Raw genomic sequence first — 21,770 nt, forward strand, 5'->3', positions numbered from 1 at the left:
CCTTCAACAGAACTGTTGTAGTACAGCCTGAGGATACAATGTCCTACTCCGAGCTTCTTCAGGCGGCGGAGCCAGTACAGTCGCTGCTGAGCGTTTTTCCTCACGTGTGTGGAGTGCGTCTCCCATTTGAGGTCCTCCTCGATGTGTACTCCGAGGAACTTGAACTCGCTGACCCTTTCCACTGCAGCACCGTCGATGAGGATGGGCGCATGGTCTCTCCGCGGCCTCCTGAAGTCCACGATCAGTTCTTTGGTCTTGTCGACGTTATTGACCTCATTACACGTAATCGCTGTGCTGATGTCCATAAGTGCTTGTCTGTCATAACTCCTTAGACACGCGACGGTGTAGGGAAAAAAGAGAAGGCTAAAAAATACTAAAAAGATGGAAAAACGTTGCGATGTTACGGAGCGCGTACGGAAGCAGCCGTTCTCCATGGCGCTCCCAGTTGCTGTCTGTTACTGATGATAACCAACCAAAACAACCACAAGTTCCACAACATGTGGAGAGGTGTTCCACTGTTGTAACACTGCTGTAGTTTTTTTTGCTGTGACTATTGTCATGGCAGACCCCTGGACAGCATTTGTGCCATGTTTGGTCTTTGGTGAGGATTGGAGCAACCTGGGCGTGCCTGTCTGGTGCAGATTGGAGCAACACTGTGCCTGTGGCCCTGGCCCTGAAACACTTTTCCGTAGCTTTTAAAGTATGTTGACACAGAATCAGCAGGAATCACAACATCGGAGTACCCTTGACTGAGCAAGGTACTGAACCCCCAACTGCTCCAGTGGAGCTGCAGTGGCCAACAGTATAAATGTGGTTGTAAGGGCCAACTCCCACGTTTTAATGTGCAGAACATGTGCACTTTTGCTCAGCTACTACCATTGTGAAATAAAGAACAAAACAAAATGCTTTACTTCAACTCAGAAATTGCACTATGAATCAAGTGTGGGGTCGCCAAAAAGATTCCCCCCAGAATGGGGTCCTGGTTTGAGAATAATCTAGAATAGAATGTTCTACTATCTACGCCACCCAAGAGTGCAATGATTTAATTTCGCCCATAGGTGTCAGTCATGGATGTTGTTTCCATGATGATGCACACATTTTGGAAAGCTGTCTGACTTTTCTCTTTACTGGCAAAAATCATGTAGGTCACAGCTAGGGGTCTTCAACAGGGGCTCCGGGACCTTAGGGGGTCCTCAGAGTTACTACAGGGGGTCCTCCAAATCTTTGTGTGATGAGGATTCTGAAGGGAGTGAGGGGAACATTAGTCCAAAACATAGCCGATCTACAAGCACACAACGCCTCCCTTGTGAGCTTGTAGATCTGCTATTTTTGGCAAAGAGGTTTGGTGTCGAGGGGGGAAAAAAAATTGCAAACCAAGTAGCCTTCAAAGCTTAGTATTGAGGCTTTAAACTTTAAAGCCTCAAGGCCTTTAAAGTTTAAAGGGATAGTTCACCCCCAAAATGACTTTTTCTATCGAACAACTCATGGAGACTTTCATGTTTTTTTTCCCCCCATTCCTAAGCCAATAATTTGCTGACCGGCAGCGGTTCCGGTAGGAGACACAAAGAGTCTCCTTTGTATCTCCTACCGGAACCGCTGCCTACCGGCCCGCTGGTCATCAAATTATTAGCTTAAACAAAAGAAAATCTATGAATTTAAGTCTCCATGCATGGGCTGACTAATCGATAGAATTTGTTGTTTTTTGGGGGGTGAACTAACCCTTTAGTGATTACATGTCTGAAAATACCATAGAGGTATAATATAACTAGAGGGCGGATTGCCCCGCCCCCAGCTATCATTTCAATGAATGTGCTCAGTGGCGTTTTGAAGCACCCGGAAACCTGCCGGAAGTAGAATTATTGGTTCGATTTTGTATCCCCATAGAGTTATGAGCATGCGCACTAGTGTCCTTTTTGCGTTCTACGGCAGCCTGTGTGTCAAGGATTGAACGCGAGATATTTTTTAAATACACTCGAGATGCATATTTATATGTAAATGCATATGTATGTATGTATAATATGTTTACATATTTATATGTATAAATATAAATATCTGTCAGTATGTTTTGCGGGTGCATATATTTCTCCCCGCCTGCAGTTCCAGCTTTGGCCACTGGGGTGGCAGCTTTAATGTTTCTCAGCAACTCTGGGGGCTTGGAAAATACACATTAAGCTAATGTGTAAAAAAGAAAATAACATTGATGATAGTGCTGTCAATCAAGTCTATGAAGCTATCTATGAAATCTTTGAAAAAGTTTAATCTGCAACACAATTTTATACATAAATGTAATGGGGGTCCCTGCTTCATCTCTCTCAGCTAAGGGGTCCTTGGGCTGAAAAACTTTGAAGACCCCTGTGTACAGTGGTTTATACAGTAACACGATATTAATAATGATATCAACACACGTGAAGAGCTAAATCTATTTACACAATTTGATAATTATTTAAACTAAATCCTAATGGCCTCTTTGTTTGAATGTATTTGTGTTTTTGTCAATAAATACAGAAAAGAAAAAAGCCAAGTTGTTTATGACGACAACCAATCATAGCGTGAACCGGCCCCCCCAGGCCATGGGACCGTCTCCTCGGGTCATAGGATGTGTGTATTGTGTTCCGGGTGTTGGCAGCACTTTGCACTTCGAAGATCCGGTCTGGAGCGGATGCAGAAACAGTAACAGTAACGTGTGCTTTCATTCATGTGTGCTTGCAAAAATGACCGGATACAGTAGGCGGGTCATATACCGGATACGAGCACATGGCAGTAAATAGAAACCATGGCTTTCCGCCGGTGACGGGAGGAGGCGAAACTAGCATTGTTGCCATGTCCGCTTATTATAAGCGACTTTGGGCTTGTTTTTCTATAAAGTTGTTGGTAAATGTTGCTGGTTGCAGTTTTCTGGGCTTGTTTCTAAAGTGTAGTTGCTTGCTTTGGCTTGTTCCCTAAAATTGTTTTAGTTTTATGTATTTTATTATGGTCGAAACCAGTGGTTCTCAAACATTAACAGTAACATCTGAAAATATTTTGTTCCAGAAACCCCCCATGCAAGATGATATGTTGTTAGAATCATGTTTTGAAAATTTCCACATTTTGCACTTTTTTTTCCCAAGATATTTTTGAAAATAGCAGATCCACAAGCTCACAACTTTCTGTGCTTTTGTTGCAAACTGTTAATAAAGTAAATTCAATCAATCAATCAAACCCAGTCGCTTATTTTGGGCTTGTTTTCATAGACCTGGTTGCTTGTGTCTCTCACAGAGTCTGGCAACACTGGAAACTAGGGCAAAGGTAGCGCGTTCAACTGTTAACAACAGTGAGGCTCCGCCCCCCTGCAGAGAATAAATAAATAACCTACTTAACTGTCTCTAAACTCCACACCACCGTTACTGTGTCCACAAGGTGAGACCAAATATGACTTTATTATTTATTACAATGGGAAAAAAATAAGGCATTTAAATGGTCGTGATCGGTGTTTATCTCTGCATGCATGGGCTGGCGTTTTGTCCAATCTATTCTAATGTCTGTCTAAACGTTTAAACTAGCTCTGGTCCACAGCGTTAGAAAGAGTTCTCCTTAACGCTATGGGACTTGCGAGCCGTTTCCCGCACACCCGCGGCAGCGCAGCCGCTCGTCTGTAGACAAAATAAAAAAATACCCTTTTGCTACACACCAAAACAAAGACGGTTTTAAGATGTTTAAGATGTTCAAAGCCTACTTATAGTGGGAACATTCAGAGCCCCCCCACCTCACGTCTAAAATACACTTTTTGGACAGAAAATAAAATGTTTCACCAGATGGAAGAATGTTTTAGTTGCTCCACTGCGCCCCCTACAGATTTGGTCCGTGGTATTTTTTTTATCGACAAGATCTGTAGGGGGCGCAGTGGAGCAACTAAAACATTTTTCCCGTCCGGTGAAATATTTTCTTTTCTGGCCAAAAGTTTATTTTAGACGCGAGGTGGGGGGGGGGGGTCCGAGTGTTCCCACTAAGGAAAGTAGGCTTTCAACATCTTTAAACCGTCTTTGTTTTGGTGAGTAGCGAAAGCGTATCTTTTATTTTTTACTAGAGACGAGACAGGCTGAGCTACCGCGGGTGTCGCGGCAACGGCTCGAAAGTAACATAGCGTTAAAGGAGAACTCCTTCTAACGCTGTGGGACCAGGGTTAGTTTTAATCTAACGGGTTAAACAATAGATTCTAACCTATTTGATATTATAATTAATTAGGATTGTTATGGAATGGCATCAGATCGCAAAAAAAGAAACAAAAAACGTGTAGGGGTTCTATGATCTAAAGTTATAATGTTTATTGTGTTTTTCCTCCACATAATTGTTTATGGTTTTGACTTGCAAAAGGGGTCGTTTGAGGCTATTAATGCACTGCTTGATGTATGTACAGTGTACGCAATCGTACGTGTCGCGTGCTAAAAAGAGTAGATCTACAAGCTGACAACGCGTTGTCAGCTTGTAGATCTGCTCTTTTCTTTGGCAAGTGACACCATCTGATACGGAGCTATACATTATAAATCTGCAGGATTACAGATTACTGAGCATGCATGGAATGTGCACTGATTACAGGAAACCACTGTGGCTACGTTTCTATCATATATGCAATCGTCATGTTTTTTTTATAATAATAATAATAATAATAATAATAATAATAATAATAATAATAAATATAATGACAATCAATGTATATAGCACCTTTCATGAACAAACAGAAAACTAAAACAAAGAACAAACAAATAGTTGCCATAAGCCTGAGAGAATAGTTCATTTTATTTGTATTAGTTTATGTTTATGTTATTACACGTTAATGCATCTACATGTTGATATTACTACTAATTAGATGCACGTGAAGTGCTTTAAAGGGATATTTCACTTTCATATAAAATAAACGTATTTTTCTTTTTTTTTATACCAAATAAATTAAAAAAGTAATGGAAGAATCACGGCCCCCTCACACATTAGAAAGTCCTTCTAATGCTTTTTTTCATCAATTTTTTTATACATTCTTTGAATGTTTATTTTATTTGAAATTGAAATATCCCTTTAAGTAGTGTTCTCGTGTAGGGCTGAGCTATATAGTGATATATCACTATCATCATGATATTTAGATTTTGGATAGTGTTATGACATAGGCTAAGTGCTATCTTTTCCTTGTTTCAAAGGCTGCATTACAGTTATGTAATTTTACCGTTATAACTGTTTCCATTAGCCAATTGCCTTTACCCACTTTTAGTTATGACAGCATTCATAGGCATTACTGATCTTTATATAAATAAAGTGTAAATACTTTGTGAAAGTACCGATAGTCATCCCCACAAATATCGTTGCAATATTGATATTGAGGTGTTAGTTTGTTCAAAGATATGGTGACATTTGATCGTGTGCCTATCTCCCAGCTCTAACCCAAAATGTACAATGTAGGTATTTAGCAGACGCTCTTTTTCCAGACTGACTTACAATATAAGCAAGGTAAACACAAACAGGTACATAGAATGCAGAGAGACAGTGACAGTGTAGTGTCTCAGTAAACTAGGATCCCAGGTAAACCAAGAACCTAGCATCAGTCTAAACGATAAACTATCAAAAATAATAATCTCTATACATTGAAACTATAGAAAGGAAACAAATGAACTTGGCATCTGTCTAAATATCATCTAAGTGACATTTTAACCTTTGCATAAGACTGCATGGTGTGTCAAGGCTAGGTCAAGTGTTACGGGCTGTAGTTGGAGTCTGAAGAGGTGAGTCTTCAGATTACGGCGGAACATTGGGAGTGAGTCTGCAATGGGGAGTTTGTTCCTATAGAATGTACTGTAGCTCTACAATAAAACAGCATCTGTGTCATTTTAGATTTTATATATATATATGTCTATATCAACATAGTATTTCAGAAAACTCTCAGGATTTAGAACATTGGTTTAGAACAGTGGTTCTCAAAAATGGCAGATATACAAGCTCACAGTGCAAAAAATCTTGAAAGAATGTATTTTTTAAACACAAATCTTCTCTTCTGGGGGTCCCTGGCACAAAACAGTTTCAAATGGGGGGTCCGTGGCCAAATACATATCATTTTGGGGTCTCACAAAAAAGTGTGAGAACTACTGATTTAGAAGAATTTGTAGAATCAGCCTCGAGTCTTAAAGGAGTAGTTCACCCAAAAAAAAATCTTATTTTCTATCAGTTACACACCCCGTGAAGCCTTGACTTAATGGATTTTTTTTTAGTTTTTGTCGCATTCCTAAGCCAATAATTTGATGACTGGCGGAGACTCCGGTAGGAGACTCAATTGACCTGCATTTGAGTCTCCAACCGGAGACATTAGCGTCTTTCCGCCGGTCATCAAACTATTGGCTATGCGACAAAAACAAAAAAAATCTCCATGAATTCAAGGCTTCATGGGGTGTGTAATTGATAGAAAATAAGTCATGTTTGGGGTGAACTACTCCTTTTTTAATGGGTTAAGCATGAATTAATGATTTGTCCTCCTTGCAGGGGAAGACATGGCTAACCAGGTGTCAGAGGTCCGTCCAGAGAGGACATTCCACTACCAGGACAGCCTGCCACCCCTCCCTGTCCCCTCCTTGGACATCTCTCTGGCCAAATACCTGGACGCAGGTGGGAAAGGAACAATGCCTGGTCCTTTTTTTTAACCATTTAAACCTCCCCCAGAGGTCTATACTACCACGTCATGTTTTGTTGTTGTTAACAAATATCAAGCAACGCGTAGGGAGCTTGTCGATTGGCTATTTTCGCCAACTGTTCGCCCCCAGAATAGGGACACCAGGTTTCAACCACTTATTTAACCCATTAAGACCGGGAAAGGGTCTGTCATTTTAGATTTTTACCACTTTAACCATTATCTTATATACTTTGCTATAGGAGATATACATGCTCATGGCTCATAGCACGGCACGAGTGCCTCGCTACGAGCCATGAGCTATGAGCGGACCCCCGTATCAAACTAATGTTATTCCAGGGACCCCCAGAAGCAAAGATTTGAGTCAAAATGTTCGCTTTAGAAAAACGATATTATATTCAAAGATTTGCACAAATGTTCACGATTTAGAACAAAATGGCAGATCTACAAGCTCATAGCGCGGCACCGAGCTTGTAGATCTGCTATTTTTGAATAGCCAAAGTATAAAATAATGGTTCAAGTGGTTACACAGATGCGTTCCCGGTTTGGTGATGCTCTATTGTCTGTTTGCGTTGTTGTTTGTTTGTGTTCGTTTATGTGCTAAAAGAGTGACTTTGAGAGCTCTTTCACCGTACCATGTAATGATATATGATATTTTGAATGATCAATTTCTAATCAATGGAGCAATTATTTTAGATTTCTTGTCCACCTTTGGAGTTACATCATGGCAAGGTAACTACACAACCTAAACCTCTACCAAAGTGGTCTTGCCCTTTTAAGGCAATGGCAATTAAGGCTATTGGCATTGTCGTGGATCAATACGTAATTGATGAGGCAATAGGATTCTAGGTGGTGATGGTTATGCTTTAATGCAGTGGTTCTCAACCAGTGGTCCGGGGACCACCAATGGTCCTTGAGGGGGTTCCAGGTGATCCCCAGCTAAATGATGGAAGAGTTGGTAACCAAATGGACCCTTAGATCTTTAACTCTTGAGAGTGTAAAATGAAACCAAATGGACCCTTAGATCTTTAACTCTTGAGTGTAAAATGAAACCAAATGGACCCTTAGATCTTTAACTCTTGAGAGTGTAAAATGACGGGTCCATTTGGTTTCATTTTACGCACTCAGGAGTTAAAGGGATATTTCTCATTTTATCGTCTACTCAGGCTTTTTGGAGCACCCCGGACAGTTTTTAAGTTGCTTGATTCAGTGTTTAGATATTTGATATTCATTTTATCAGACACGTCACTTCCTATACAAACCCATTGTAACTTCAAACTCCATTTTAACCATGTTAAGGCCCGTTCATAGTCCCTAGATGGGTCTAAAACGTGCGTCAGGGGGTGAGGGATTCCGTCCGTTCTTTACAGACGCATGCATAGTCGCTGACGTTAAATCCGTAGGAATTATAACGTTGGGCGTCGTACACCTATTAATCCACTAGATGGCAGCTGCGAGGTTTTAAATGTTGTGAAAAGTGTTGCCATGTCCGCTTATTATAAGCGACTTTGGGCTTATTTTTCTGTAAAGTTGCTTGTAAACAAACATTGGTGGTTGCGGTTTTATTTGGGCTTGTTTCTAAAGTGTAGTTGCTTATTTGGGCCAATTATTATTTAAACCAGTGATTCTCAAATAGATATTGTAGATCTGCTATTTTCATGTGATGTGGCCTAGTCGATTATTTTGGGCTTGTTTTCATAGACCTGGTTGCTTATTTCTCTCACAAAACCTGGCAACAGCGCTAAAATGGACGCCAAAACAACGCAATAAAAGACACAAACTATAGTCCACAAACTAGACAAAAACAATGGTTGTCTACAAAACGTGAGTTTCGACCCATACTGCACTGTGCTATATTATTTGTGTGTGTGTGTGTGTGTGTTTAGGGAATGGCTGGCTGGGTTCATTTCGTCACAGTAATTAAGTACATTTACTCAAGTACTTCCACCACCAACGTGGGTCTTTTTGTGGAGAAAGAGTGCCCAAGGAAAACTTTTTTTCCCTGATATACTGCCAACGGTTTCCACTGGTACTACAGGCAACGTACAAACGAACGTACGTCGGCCTGACGGTGAATGTTGATCGCACGGACGGAAATCCTGGAGCCGTAAGTGACGGAGGGGGAGACAAAAACGACAACGCAAGGAGCGCTGGCGCTGGTTACGTATCCTTACGTCCGACTATGAATGATACTTTAGATGTCCTTGGTTCTGGTGACTGATATTGTCCTTTTAATGCAGGAGGAGACTACCTTTTTTCACAGACGAATACGAAATAAAGACTAAAAAGCTTTCAAGGTCTTCTTTAATTTATTTCTAATATTTATTTTGGAAAAAATACAATATATATATATATTTTTTTTAAATGAAAAAAGGAATAAAAAAAACACGGCCCCCTCACGTATTAGGAGGGCAGGATGAGTCACCAGAAACAAGGACGGGTGTTCTTGATGAATCTAACATGTTAAAAATGGAGTTTGAAGTTACAATGGGTTTGTATAGGAAGGGGGCGTGTCTGATAAAATGAATGTTAAATATCTAAATACTGAATCAAGCAACTTAAAAACTCTCTGGGGGGGCTCACAAAAGCCTGAGTAGACGATAACATGACCCAGAATGTTTTTGAAAGTGAAATACCCCTTTAAATTGTTGTTACACATTCTACACAATTAGAGAATGTAGAAGAATGATTATTTTGCTCAACGTTTGCCTGTTATCTCTCCTATGGCACCAACATCAATACAGCATGGAATTGTGGACAGAATCGTATCCAACGACAACAAAATATTCAAAGTCTTGGGGTCTGAGAGGCTAAATCCCATCAAACGGTGGTCCGTGGCTCAAAACGCCGAATAAATAATGGAACATGATATGAAAAGGGTTGAAAACAACTGCTTTAATGTACGTGATATCATGGGGAGATATCCCAGTAACACTCAGGTCGGTTGTACGGTAATTCTGCCAAAGAGCACAGTGATCAGACAATAGTTATATTACTGCAGCTGCTTCAAGGACAAGCTGAACCATAACAAGAGGCTGTACCCAAAACAATAGCTATCAGGCCTAGCTGAGACATCTTGGCTGCTACAGGCCTACCAAATAATATAAAGGTTGGATACAAACAACCATAATAACAATATAGTATAATCATTCTGCTGCATTTATGCGCTAAAGCATAGGTCCTCAACAGGGGGGGTCCTCAGAGTTGCTACAGGGGGGCCGCCAAATCTGCTAGAAAAATGTGCTAGACACTTTTTTTCCTTTATTTTCTTACATTAACCACATCCCTACCATGAGGGGAACATTAGGCAAAAAATAGCAGTTCTACAAGCCCACAACGCCCGTCGTGAGCTTGTAGATCGGCTATTTTTGGCAAAGAGGGGAAAAGAGCAAACCAAGTACAAGTTTCCTAAGTATTGGGGGTTAACTGTCTGAAAACATGAACAAAATGAATGAATTAACATGAACACAACGCTCAATGATAGTGCTGTCAAACAAGTCTATGAAACTATCAAGTGAAATCTATGAAAACGTTTAAAAACATGATTTTATATAATATATAGTGGGTGGTCCCTGCTTCATCTCTCTCTCTCTCAGCTAGGGGGTCCTTGGTCTGAAAAAACGTTGAAGACCCCTGCGCTAGTGTAATTTTGAGCCCCGTTCCTATGCCTTATTCTCAGTCCTAACTCGTCACATACAGACATGTTTCAACACACAGGCCAGGGTACGTTACGTCACATGATTGATAACACAGCGATGTTGGCATTAAAACATCGAAACGACATGAATGCAGATGTGATTGATAACACAGCGATGTCGCCATTGAAACACATGACATTCGGACAAGTTAAAACATCAGAGCTGGTATGTAGATTAGCTATTTCCATTATACCCCTCCTACCTCTCTGACTGCCTAGAGAGATATGTTCCAAACCGGGCCCTCAGGTCTTCAAGTGCTGACCTGCTCGAGGTGCCTACAATGACATATAAAAAATACGGTGAAGCAGCATTCTGCTTTTACGGACCGACAGTGTGGAATAAACTCCCATTACACTTAAGACAGGCAGCCTCTGTCGATAGCTTTAAAGCACAGCTCAAGACCTATTACTTCACTCTTGCTTTTAGCTGATTCTTTGGTTGATTTTTAATTCCTCACTGTATTCCCTATTTTAATGTTGTTCTATGCCTTTGCTTTTGCCTTTGCTTTTATTTTATTTTATTTTATTTTTGTTTGCTTTATTGTTAAATTGGTTCTAACTGTAATTGTATTCTTGCTATGTAAAGCACTTTGAGCTGCATTTCATGTCATGAAAGGTGCTATACAAATAAAGTTTATTATTATTATTATTATTATTATTATAATTGTGATGGGTACAGCGTACGTGAAAGGCTGTCATTGGCGCCAGCATCAACATGACAAAGTTGGGATGTGAGAATGTGTTGATTTCTCTACACACAATTAATGAGAGTGAATTCGGAATCATTACTTACTGGTTCCTCTGTCGCACAGCACAGACACGGAACAGATAAAATTAATGGGCAATATTTGGACTTATCATGGCCAAGTAGGTATGCAACCTATAGGTTCTACCCAATTTCAACTTCAAATCTGGGGCACCGATGGCCTAGTGGTTAAAGGAATAGTTCACCCCCAAAATGACTTTTTTTTCCTATCGATTAGTCACCCCATGGAGACTTGAATTCATGGATTTTTTTGTTTTTGTTGCATTCCTAAGACAATAATTTGACTGGCAGCGGTTCCGGTTGGAGACACAAATAGTCTCCTTTGTGTCTCCTCTCCTGTTCAAATTATTGGCTTAGGAATGCGACAAGAAGAAAAAAAATCTCCATGGGGTGATTCATCCATAAGAAAAAAGCCTTTTTGGGGTGAACTATCCCTTAAGTACTTTTTCCACCACTGTTTAATGGGTTGGGGTTAACTTTTTGCACCATGTTTGGCCTCCAGTTCGTCCCTTTGCATCAGCGGAGGAGTACCGGGCGACAGAGGCCACAGTGAGGCGGTTCAAAGAGGGTGTCGGTGCACACCTGCACCACACACTGCTGCAGAGGGCCAGGGCCAAGAGGAACTGGGTAGGAATGGCAGCACTTCAATGTTTACTGAACCTGTAAATATGAAAACAAGTTCGTACTTTACAAATCAAAACCCTGCTACAGACCAGTGTTGATCTTGACGGCACATTTTGATTCAGTTTTAGTCATAGTCTTTAGAATAAAAAAAATTGTCATATTTTAGTAATCTGAAATGTTTTAGTTTTTGTCTAGTTTTAGTCGACTAAATATCGTAAGATTTTAGTCGACTAAATCTACAGTTGATTTAGTCGACTAAAATGTATGTTGGCGGTGCCTTGATGGCGTCATAACATAATGGCTGACTTGGTTGCATGCTGAAAATAGCCGATCTACAAGCTCACAACGTGTCGCAGCGTGACGCGTTTTGAGCTCGTGGATCTGCTATTTTCGGAGCGCAACACCCAACCAAACATGAAATGACTTGTCTTTTAGTTCTACTGGATCTCTTTTCCACTCGTCCCTCCCTAACATTTTAGTCTAGTTTTTATTTGTTGACGAAATTGTCAATGTATTTAGTCTTAGTTTTAGTCATCATAGCTTAGTTTTGATTTCGTATTCGTCAGTGAAAAAAGGTAGTCGACGGAACATTTTTCATCATAGTTTTAGTCGACGAAATCAACACTGCTACAGACATAACTATTTGGTCATAGGTTTATGATTAGCTCCTACAGTATAACATATTACAAAAGTGACGGGTCGTACTCAGAATGGCAAGAGTTTTTTTTAATTGTTATTTATATTCCATGTCTTTGGGTTATGAAGGCCAAACATTTCGGCTGTCCGGCCTTCGTCAGTGTGGATAGCCGAAACGTTTGTCCTTTGTTACCTAAAGACATGGAGAAGAATTAACAATAACAAAGTTAACTCACTCTTGCCATTCTGAGTGCGACCCATCACTTTTTGTGATATGATACTGGTCGAGGATATCGCACCAGAGGAGTCAGAGCGTGGCGGTAACACAAAGTTTATCTAGGTCCTATAACAAACGGCACTGGCAGACGCAATACTAGACAATAGAGGAGTAACAGTTTGTTTGTTTGTTTGTTTTCAGTCAAATGTGAATGAGAATGCCTAAAAACCCTCCATGGGCTTAAGAAGTGGCATTCTCAGGGACATATTTTACATTAATTGTAGGATAAAATTCTGTATGGGATATACACATCTAAGAAAGCATTAACAGACACATATCATACAGAAGAAAAACAATATAGCCCAATGTAACAAAGAAAATAAACCTTGGTACCTTGGTATTAAACCATTCAGCACAGGGTCCTTAGTTCAAAGAGTTCTATCACGAGTAATGAATAAGCACATACAACATAAACAGTTTCCAAATAGCTGACTTTTTGAGGTGGCTTATAGTAGAGGACTTCATACCATTATTTCACTGGTGACGTTTATTTCAAGGCAAATCTTGGATTTCAGCATGATTTCTCTCTTAAACTATCACCATGTTCACCGGGTACAAACTGTCCAGACATCGGGTGTTCAGGCATTTGATACTGCAAATCAAGATACTGAATTAAGACACAACATGTTTTATGAAGAATTCCATCTCGGTATGAAAAAAGGGTAGCATATCTATGTTCCCCTAACCCTAACCCCAAGATAAGCGGGGATCGTAAAACCCAGGGAACATAGGATGACCCCCCAAAAAAAGGAGTCAGCGTGTTGCACAGAAGCAAGGGTTTGCTTGTGTTCTTGAATGATGTACACCACCTTGGCATTCACATGGTAACATGAGTGTGTAGTGTACTGATACATGATACAGCGCCTGGACTATACATGACATTGTGACACTGTATCACAGCACAAGGTTTAATGATTTACGCCTTGTGCTGTGAGAATCAAGAATCAAGAAGGTTCATTTGTTACGTAACCACCTGAACCCCAGCATCCCTATTCTGGGTGGCAACGTTCGCCAAAAGTGGCATGATCTACAACCGTACAAAGATTCTGTGTTGACAGAAAAAAAAGAAGAAAAAAGTTCAGTTGCAACTCGGGTCTGTTTTTACGAAGAATAGAGGGTTTAAGTGGTTTAAACAGCAAAATGATGGTGTGATACTGACCGTCAGACTGTACAACAATATAATAAGAATAGTAGACTGTTACAAAATAAACTTAGGAAACACTTAAGGAGAATAGCTTTAGACACTCCCTCCATTCCTCTTTATAAGACTACTAAGTAGGAGTAGGCTTAGGCACTAAAATATGACTAAAACTAAATCAAAACTTTTTGTTTTCCCAGCTGGAGGAGTGGTGGCTGGACAAAGCCTATCTGGAGGTGCGTGCTCCCTCTCAGCTCCATGTCAACTTCGGGGGTCCCGCTCCGTACCTGGAGCACTGCTGGCCCCCCATGGAGGGCACTCAGCTATACAGGACCAGCGTGGGAACGTGGCACACACTGCAGTACTGGGACCTGATCCGCACGTAAGGCACACACACACACACACACACACACACGCATGCACACACACACACACACACACACACACACACACACACACACACACACACACACACACACACACACACACACACACACACACACACACACACACACACACACACACACACACACGTCTGTATTACTACACTTGTGAGGACATCAACATTTTAGGGCGATGATTTTATTTACTAACGTGTGTGTGTGTGTGTGTCTGTGCCCACACATCAGGGAGAGAATGGCAGTCCACAAGGCTGGTAATGTAGCGCTGGATATGGACCAATACCGAATGCTCTTCTGTACCTGCAAAGTACCTGGACTCACCAAGGACACACTACTCAACTACTTTAAGACTGGTAACACTCACTCACTCACTCACTCACATTGCATCAGCACATTAATTCCATATCTCCTTACTCTAAGATTAAGTAAGTATACTGTCCACACCAACAACCATAGTGATAACTATACATATATTAGTTTACAGATGGTTCTAACTGAAGTGGATGACGGAGTCCACACACCACAACTATAACGACAATAATAGCGGCAAACGATATCATTTGGATCAGTTTCAGAGCGATTGTGGACGATAGAAGCACTGACAGTAGGGCGGGGCAATTATTGAAACCAATATTTAGAACCAATGACCGAATACCGAATAATCGAGAAGCATTTTGTTATTTTATTATCTTTTTTATTATATCAACGGATCGACAAAATATTTGAATAATTGCTTATTAAGCAACTAAATAGATTAGTAGAGTAACCACTTAAGCCCTGTATAAACATACAAACATAGCAACAATATCAGATCTACAAGCTCACAACGCATTACGATGCGGCCATTGTGAGCTTGTAGATCTGCTATTTTCACTGTTTTTTAAAACAACTGTTAATCGTATTCGAGGCAAAAGTTTGAAATAATAGTGATATTGATTTGAAGTAATTTTGCCCAGCCCTAACTGACAATCAAAATCCATCCCATTCATCATGGCCAGTGTGTATACAGTACATATTGTTATCATTCATCTATGTGGGTTATTTGTCATAATTGTTATAGTTATCACCATGGTTATCATTGTGGACAGCCCTTATTCCCCACTGACCTTAACCCTAACCTTATATGGTCTATATCACACATGCATAGACACACGCGCACACACTGTTAATTAAAAACACTTCTCACTGCAGTAAACTAATAAAACGTATGACGGTCCAAGGGTCCATATAATGCAGTATTGTTTTGTTCCCAGAGAGTGAAGGTCCCTGTCCCTCCCATGTGGTGGTCATGTGTCGAGGACGTATCTTCACCTTCGACACACTTTGTGACGGACAGATCCTCACCCCGCCCGAACTGCTCAGGTAGAAAGTGGAGTAGAGATGTATTTAGCACAGTATAGTGCAAACATACTGTAAATGTCGCCCCATTGTCAGTAGTATTTAAAGGTAGGGTAAGTGATAAAACGTAACGTTTTTTGTTCAAGGTTAAAGCTCTATATTCTGATAGAGTGTTTGTTCAGTAACAGGATCTTTAAACCTTTTAGACCGGGAAATAATCTGTGTCATTTTAAGATCTCTTTGGGCTATTCAAAAATAGCAGATCTACAAGCTCATAGCGCTGCACAGAGTGCCGTGCTATGAGCTTGTAGATCTGCTAGTTTATTTTTTTTATCTTGAAAATGTGTTCAAATCTTTGAATACACTTTTAACTCAAATCTTTGCTTCTGGGGGTCCCTGGAACAAAATATTTTCAGATGGGGGTCCACGGTCAAATACATATCATTTTGGGAAGAAGAAGAACCACTGATATATAGCAACATAAGTAAAAAAAAAACTGTAGAAGACAATTGTAGAATCCCCAGAAGCAATACGATTTGAGTTACAAATGTTTGCTTTAAAAAATATGTATATTGGAAGATTTTCACGATTTTTCAAAAATAGCAGATCTACAAGCTCATAGCTGTGCCGCGCTATGAGCTTGTAGATCTGCTATTTTTGAATAGCCAAAGGAATCAAAAAATTACAGACAGATGCGTTCCCGGTCTTCATGGTAGGTGACAACATTTCAGCCAATCAGGAGAGAGTACCCATTTATCAGCTTAATGTTTTTTAGCTTTCCAGTTCCAACTTGTTCAGCTCGTTTCTTTGTGTCGTCACTTCCAATTGCACTTGTTTAATCTGTATCCTGACTTAGTTCTCCATCCTGATTGGATACAATTTGTATCCCTACCTGAAAATGCATTTTCTGTTTAATGAAGAGCTGGAGAGACATGGAGACGCCTGTTAGAACAAACAAACTATAGCAATGAGTACTATCAGAATATAGAGCTATTTAACATTTATTTAAACCAAAGAAAATCACTTACCCTACCTTTTTTTTTAAAAGCACAAAACAAGATAATGTAAATAAACACATCACACGGTTTAAATGTGTTCATTTAACTACTTGAACCGCAGCATCCGTATTCTGGGGGGAACATTGGTCAAAAATAGCCGATCTACAAGCTCATAACGCGTCACAACGCTGAGCTTGTAGAGCGGCTATTTTTGGCGAGATATTTGGTGTAGATGGGGGAAAGAGCGGTCCAAGTACAGAGCCAATTAACTCAGGTCTAGTTTAGTAAGTCTAGAGCATGGGTTCTCAAACCTTTTTGGCTCAGGGCACCCCTGTAAATAACCTTTTCTTCCAAGGCACCCCTGAATTTTAAGAAACAATATGTCAGGAGGAAAACTTACGGACAATATCCGTTTCCATTACAGGACAGATTGAACATAACTTTATACTTGAAGTAACCACTTGAACCCCAGCATCCCTATTCTGGGGGGAACATTCACCAACTCACAACGTGTCACACAGCTTGTAGATCTGTTGTTTTTGGTGAACAGATTTGGTGTAGCTCTTAGAAGAACGCACCAAGTACAGTGCAACTCAGGTCTGTTTTACTAAGTGGTTAAACTGAGGTGATATTGATGAATTCCAAATATTATCAAAGTATTCTGAGGCACCCCTGGACTTGCATCACGGCACCCTAGGGTGCCACAGCACCCACTTTCACAAACCCTGGTCTAGAGGGTTTTAGTTAGTGGTTAAAGGTAGGGTAAGTGATTTTCTTTGTTTTAAATAAGTGTTAAATAGCTCTATATTCTGATAGTACTCATTGCTATAGAGTGTTTGTTCATTCAAAGGAGTCTCCTTGTCTCTCCAGCTCTTTATAAAACAGAAAATGCATTTTAGTTTCAGTTTCATTTCCAATTTTATCCAATCAGGATAGAGAACTCAATCAGGATAAAGATTAAAGTGAAATTGGAAGTGATGACACTAAGAAATGAGCATGCAAAATGGGAACTGGAACACTATAAAAATGAAGCTTAAACATGGGTACTTTCTCCTGATTGGCTGAGATTTTGACACATACCATATGTTCTGTTTATTAAAGAGCTGGAAAGACGGGGAGACTCCCGTTACTGAAGCAACACTCTATAGCAATGATTACTATCAGAATATAGTGCTTTAACCTTTTAACAAAATACTTTTTGTTTTAACACAAAAATATCACTTACCCTACCTTTAACTGACAATAAACATGTAAGGATTCATTTTCTCTACATTTGAAAACATGTCTCCCTCTGTGTGTGTGTGTGTGTGTGTGTGTGTGTGTGTGTGTGTGTGTGTGTGTGCGTGTGCGTGCGCAGGCAGCTGAGCTACGTAAAGGAGTGCTGTGAGAGAGAGGCCGAGGGAGAGGGGATCTCTGCCCTCACCTCAGAGGAGAGAACCCGCTGGGCCAAGGTCAGGGGCGGGGCTTAACGCCCCCCTTATACTTTTCTAACGAGCGGTTGTCTACAAGTTTGTAGATCTGCTATTAAAGGTGCATAGGGGTTTTAATACGCCAGTGGTTGTCAAACTTTTATTGTGTCAAGGACCCCCAAATTGATATGTATTTGGCCACGGACCCCCATATGAAAATGTGTTTTGTGCCAGGGACCCCCAGAAGAGAAGATTTATGTTTAAAAACTTTTAGATTTCTTTTTTTAAATAGCAAAATAGCAGATCTACAAGCTCACAGCCAACGTATAAATGGTTAAAATTATCGTGATGCTGTATTAACACATTTAGCCGGGGACCCCCTGGAACCCTTCCAAGGACCCCTGGGGGTCCCCAGACCACACTTTGAGAACCACTGGTCTACAGTATGCTGAAGCAAACACTTCTTCAGTATTTCATGTATTTCTTTATGATACAAAGCATGCTACTTACATAACACTTAGTAGTAGAACAAGGAGAGGGTCTTTAACACTCCTAGCATGTGGAGGGTTAAGTTGTAAAGAGGGGGGGGTGGGGTAGGCGGGCTCAAAGTTGGGACTTTGATTGAGGCCCCATAACTACTAAGACCGCCCCTGACCAGGGGTGGAAAAAAGTACTGCGTCGCATCGTGACGCATTGTGAGCTTGTAGATCGGCTATTTTCAAATGACCGAAATGTATATATGGGCTGAAGTGGTTTACTGTATGTTTTGTAATAATAATCAAAATCTACAAAGTAACTAGTAACTCAAGTTTTCATGTAATTGTAGTGGAGTAAAAGTAAAATATTTGCCTCTGAGATGTGGCGGAGTAGAAGTAAAAGTACTGAAAATTGGAAATACTCCAGTAAAGTAAAAAAATCCTAAATAATCTACTTAAGTACTGAGTAAATGTACTTAGTTACTTTACACCACTGCCCCTATAAGGTCCCACGTAGGGCTGTCAACGATTACAAATTCATGTTGACGATTAATTGTCACTCAAATAATTGATTTAATTGTGTGTTTGGCATTGTTGAACATTTGAATACAATTTTTAATTTATTTTTGCCCTTTAGTCTTAATAATAAAACATTGCACATGGGCATGTATGACAAATAACTGAAACATACAAAGAAATTACTGACATATTTTATTTAATAATTGTATACATGTAAAAATAGCAGAAATAGCCAATCTACAAGCTTACAAGGCCGCGGACCCCCATCTCAAAACATTTTGTTCCAGGGACCCCCAGAAGCAAAGATTTGAGTTACAAATGTTTGTTTAAAAATATATTTATATTCAAAGATTTGCACAAATTGTCACAATGTTTAAAAAAAAAATAGCAGATCTACAAGCTCATAGCGCGGCACTCGGTGCCGCGCTATGAGCTTGTATATCTGCTATTTTATGTTATGTATATGTTATGTTGCCTCTCTCAGATAAAGGTACATTTTCTATCTATGGCCTCTATTGATCTTTATTGTGGACAATGCTGTCCTGCAAAGCCCAAAGTGCAGCAAGTAGGTTGTTGGACACACTGACTTATGTATGTGTCTCAAAGGTCAAATTAGCCTTCGTGTTTTTTCGGGGATAAATAATGACCTCAATAACAGATATACCTTACCTACAGTAAGTGATATAATATCACTTATATACTGATAATCCCTTTGGCTGGCTGGCCTATTGAAAACCCTTTTTTTTTTAAAATAAGTTATTTTATTAAGACCGGGAACGCATCTGTGTCATTTTAAGATTTCTTTGGCTATAAAAAAATCGCAGATCTACAAGCTCATAGCGCGGCGCAGAGTGCCGCACTAGGAGCTTGTAGATCTGTTATTTTTTGAAAAATTGTGGAAAATGTTTGCAAATCTTTTTTTCTGGCGATTCTACAAATGTCTTCTAAATCCTAACAGGTTTCTGAAAAAAACTTATGTTGCTATAATATCAGCAGTGCTCAAACTTTTTCATGTCAAGGACCCCCAAAATGATATGTATTTGGCCGCGGACCCCCATCTCAAAATGTTTCGTTCCGGGGACCCCCAGAAGCAAAGATTTGAGTTACAGATGTTCACTTTAAAAAAATATATATATTCAAAGATTTGCACAAATTTCCACGATTTTTGAATGGCCAAAGGAAATCAAAAAATGACACAGATGTGTCTTAATGGGTTAATCTTTTTGCATAATTACTGCACTTTTGGCTTTGTGGGGCAGCATGGGTCTCTCCACTCACATAAACATGAACATGCTGTCATGTGAGTGCAGTGACCCCTGCTGGTTTTAGTAGATCTGTAACATAGCTTATAGCTAGCTGATACCTTCTATATCTAGTACATACAGTCATAAAAACACACACACACACACACACACACACACACACACACACACACACACACACACACACACACACACACACGCACACAATGGATTGCATTAGTCATGAAGTTATTTATCTGGAGCACATTTGAAAGTGTGAAAGTGGTCAATGGGTTATTTTCACAACATATAAATGATCCATTCATCTATTATAGTCTGGACTGTTCTCTGTTGTTTATGCCAGTGGTGGTGGGGGGTGGGGGGTGGGGGGGTTCCAGGGGGTCCTCAGCCAAATGTGTTAACTCATTCACTGCCAGAACTTTTTTATTTTTGCGTTTGACAAACTGCCAGAGATTTTTCATAGAAAAAGAAAGTACTCAGGAGCCAAGATACAAAATGTTTAAGTTTTAAGTTAACAAGGAAGTGGATTGGAGTCTAGATCTTCAACAAATCATATCTCCTTGGTCTTTAGGTTAAAAATTAAATAAATAAATAAGAAAAAAAAAAAGAAAAAAAAATTAAAAGTCGTTTTAGTCGTTCTTGGCAGTGGGGGCTTAAAGGACAAAAGTCGTTTTAGTCGTTCTAGGCAGTGAATGAGTTAATACAGCATCACGACAATTTGAACCGGTTATACGTCAGCTATTGAAAAATAGCAGATCTAAAAGTTCACAAGCTTGTACATCTGCTAAAAAAAAAGAAAAAACACAATTTATATTTTTGTAACACAAATCTTCTCTTCTGGGGGTCCCTGGCACAACATATTTTCAGATGGGGGGTCCTTGACATGAACATTAGTTTTTTTGCCATGTCTCTACAGGCCAGAGACTATCTGATCAGTATTGATCCGATCAATAAGAGCCATCTGGAGACCATTCAGAGCAGCCTGTTCGTCATCTCTCTGGACCAGTCCAAGCCGTCTGCCACCCCACACGACTACACACAGGTACACACACGCACACGCACACGCACACGCACACGCACACGCACACACACAAAACAATGACCTATCTAATGCTGGGCTCACACTACAGGAGTTGCTGTTGCCACATATCAACAAGCCTCAGCTGTCCAACGCGCCACAGGTTGTTTTCACTGAGTGGTCGCTATCTTAAAAGTCTACTCATTCACTTCACGTCTGTCTCCTTGTACAGTAGGCTTGTCTACTTCTGCCGTCCCATTCAGACAGTAGCGACGTGTTCATCCAGATGAATATTAAACATGTTTGATAATGGGGTATCCCTTTATAAGGAGATTGAACACCTCACACTACTGGATAATCTGGGTAAATAATCGGTTCTGATCAGCCTCGAACAGCGACCACCCTCAATTGTCAGGCGGGAGTTTCTGACGCAAAATCTCCCCAATTATCCTTTAGTGTGAGCTCAGCTGTATATAGTATGTAATCATGGAGTGTTTCACCTAAAAGCACAGCTGATTTATTATCCCCGTAGTCTGACTGCCAACCATCACATACAAACTCACAAGGATGA

General features: G+C 40.1%; 1 protein-coding gene across 1 annotated transcript in view; it reads left to right on the plus strand.

Moving 5' to 3' along the window:
- Positions 1–3,316: 3,316 nt before the first annotated feature.
- Positions 3,317–21,770, plus strand: part of LOC308083820 (peroxisomal carnitine O-octanoyltransferase-like) — a 36,629-nt gene continuing 18,175 nt past the window's right edge. The window contains exons 1-8 of the mRNA XM_080426215.1: positions 3,317–3,396; positions 6,496–6,618; positions 11,606–11,730; positions 13,979–14,160; positions 14,408–14,532; positions 15,433–15,541; positions 17,873–17,966; positions 21,098–21,223. Coding sequence (XP_080282341.1) covers positions 6,504–6,618; positions 11,606–11,730; positions 13,979–14,160; positions 14,408–14,532; positions 15,433–15,541; positions 17,873–17,966; positions 21,098–21,223 — 876 coding nt within the window. The 5' untranslated portion in view covers positions 3,317–3,396; positions 6,496–6,503. The remainder of the gene's footprint in view (positions 3,397–6,495; positions 6,619–11,605; positions 11,731–13,978; positions 14,161–14,407; positions 14,533–15,432; positions 15,542–17,872; positions 17,967–21,097; positions 21,224–21,770) is intronic.

This window comes from Gymnoscopelus braueri (assembly GCF_963280865.1).
Source record: "Gymnoscopelus braueri genome assembly, chromosome: 4".
NCBI classification, from domain to species: Eukaryota; Metazoa; Chordata; class Actinopteri; order Myctophiformes; family Myctophidae; genus Gymnoscopelus; species Gymnoscopelus braueri.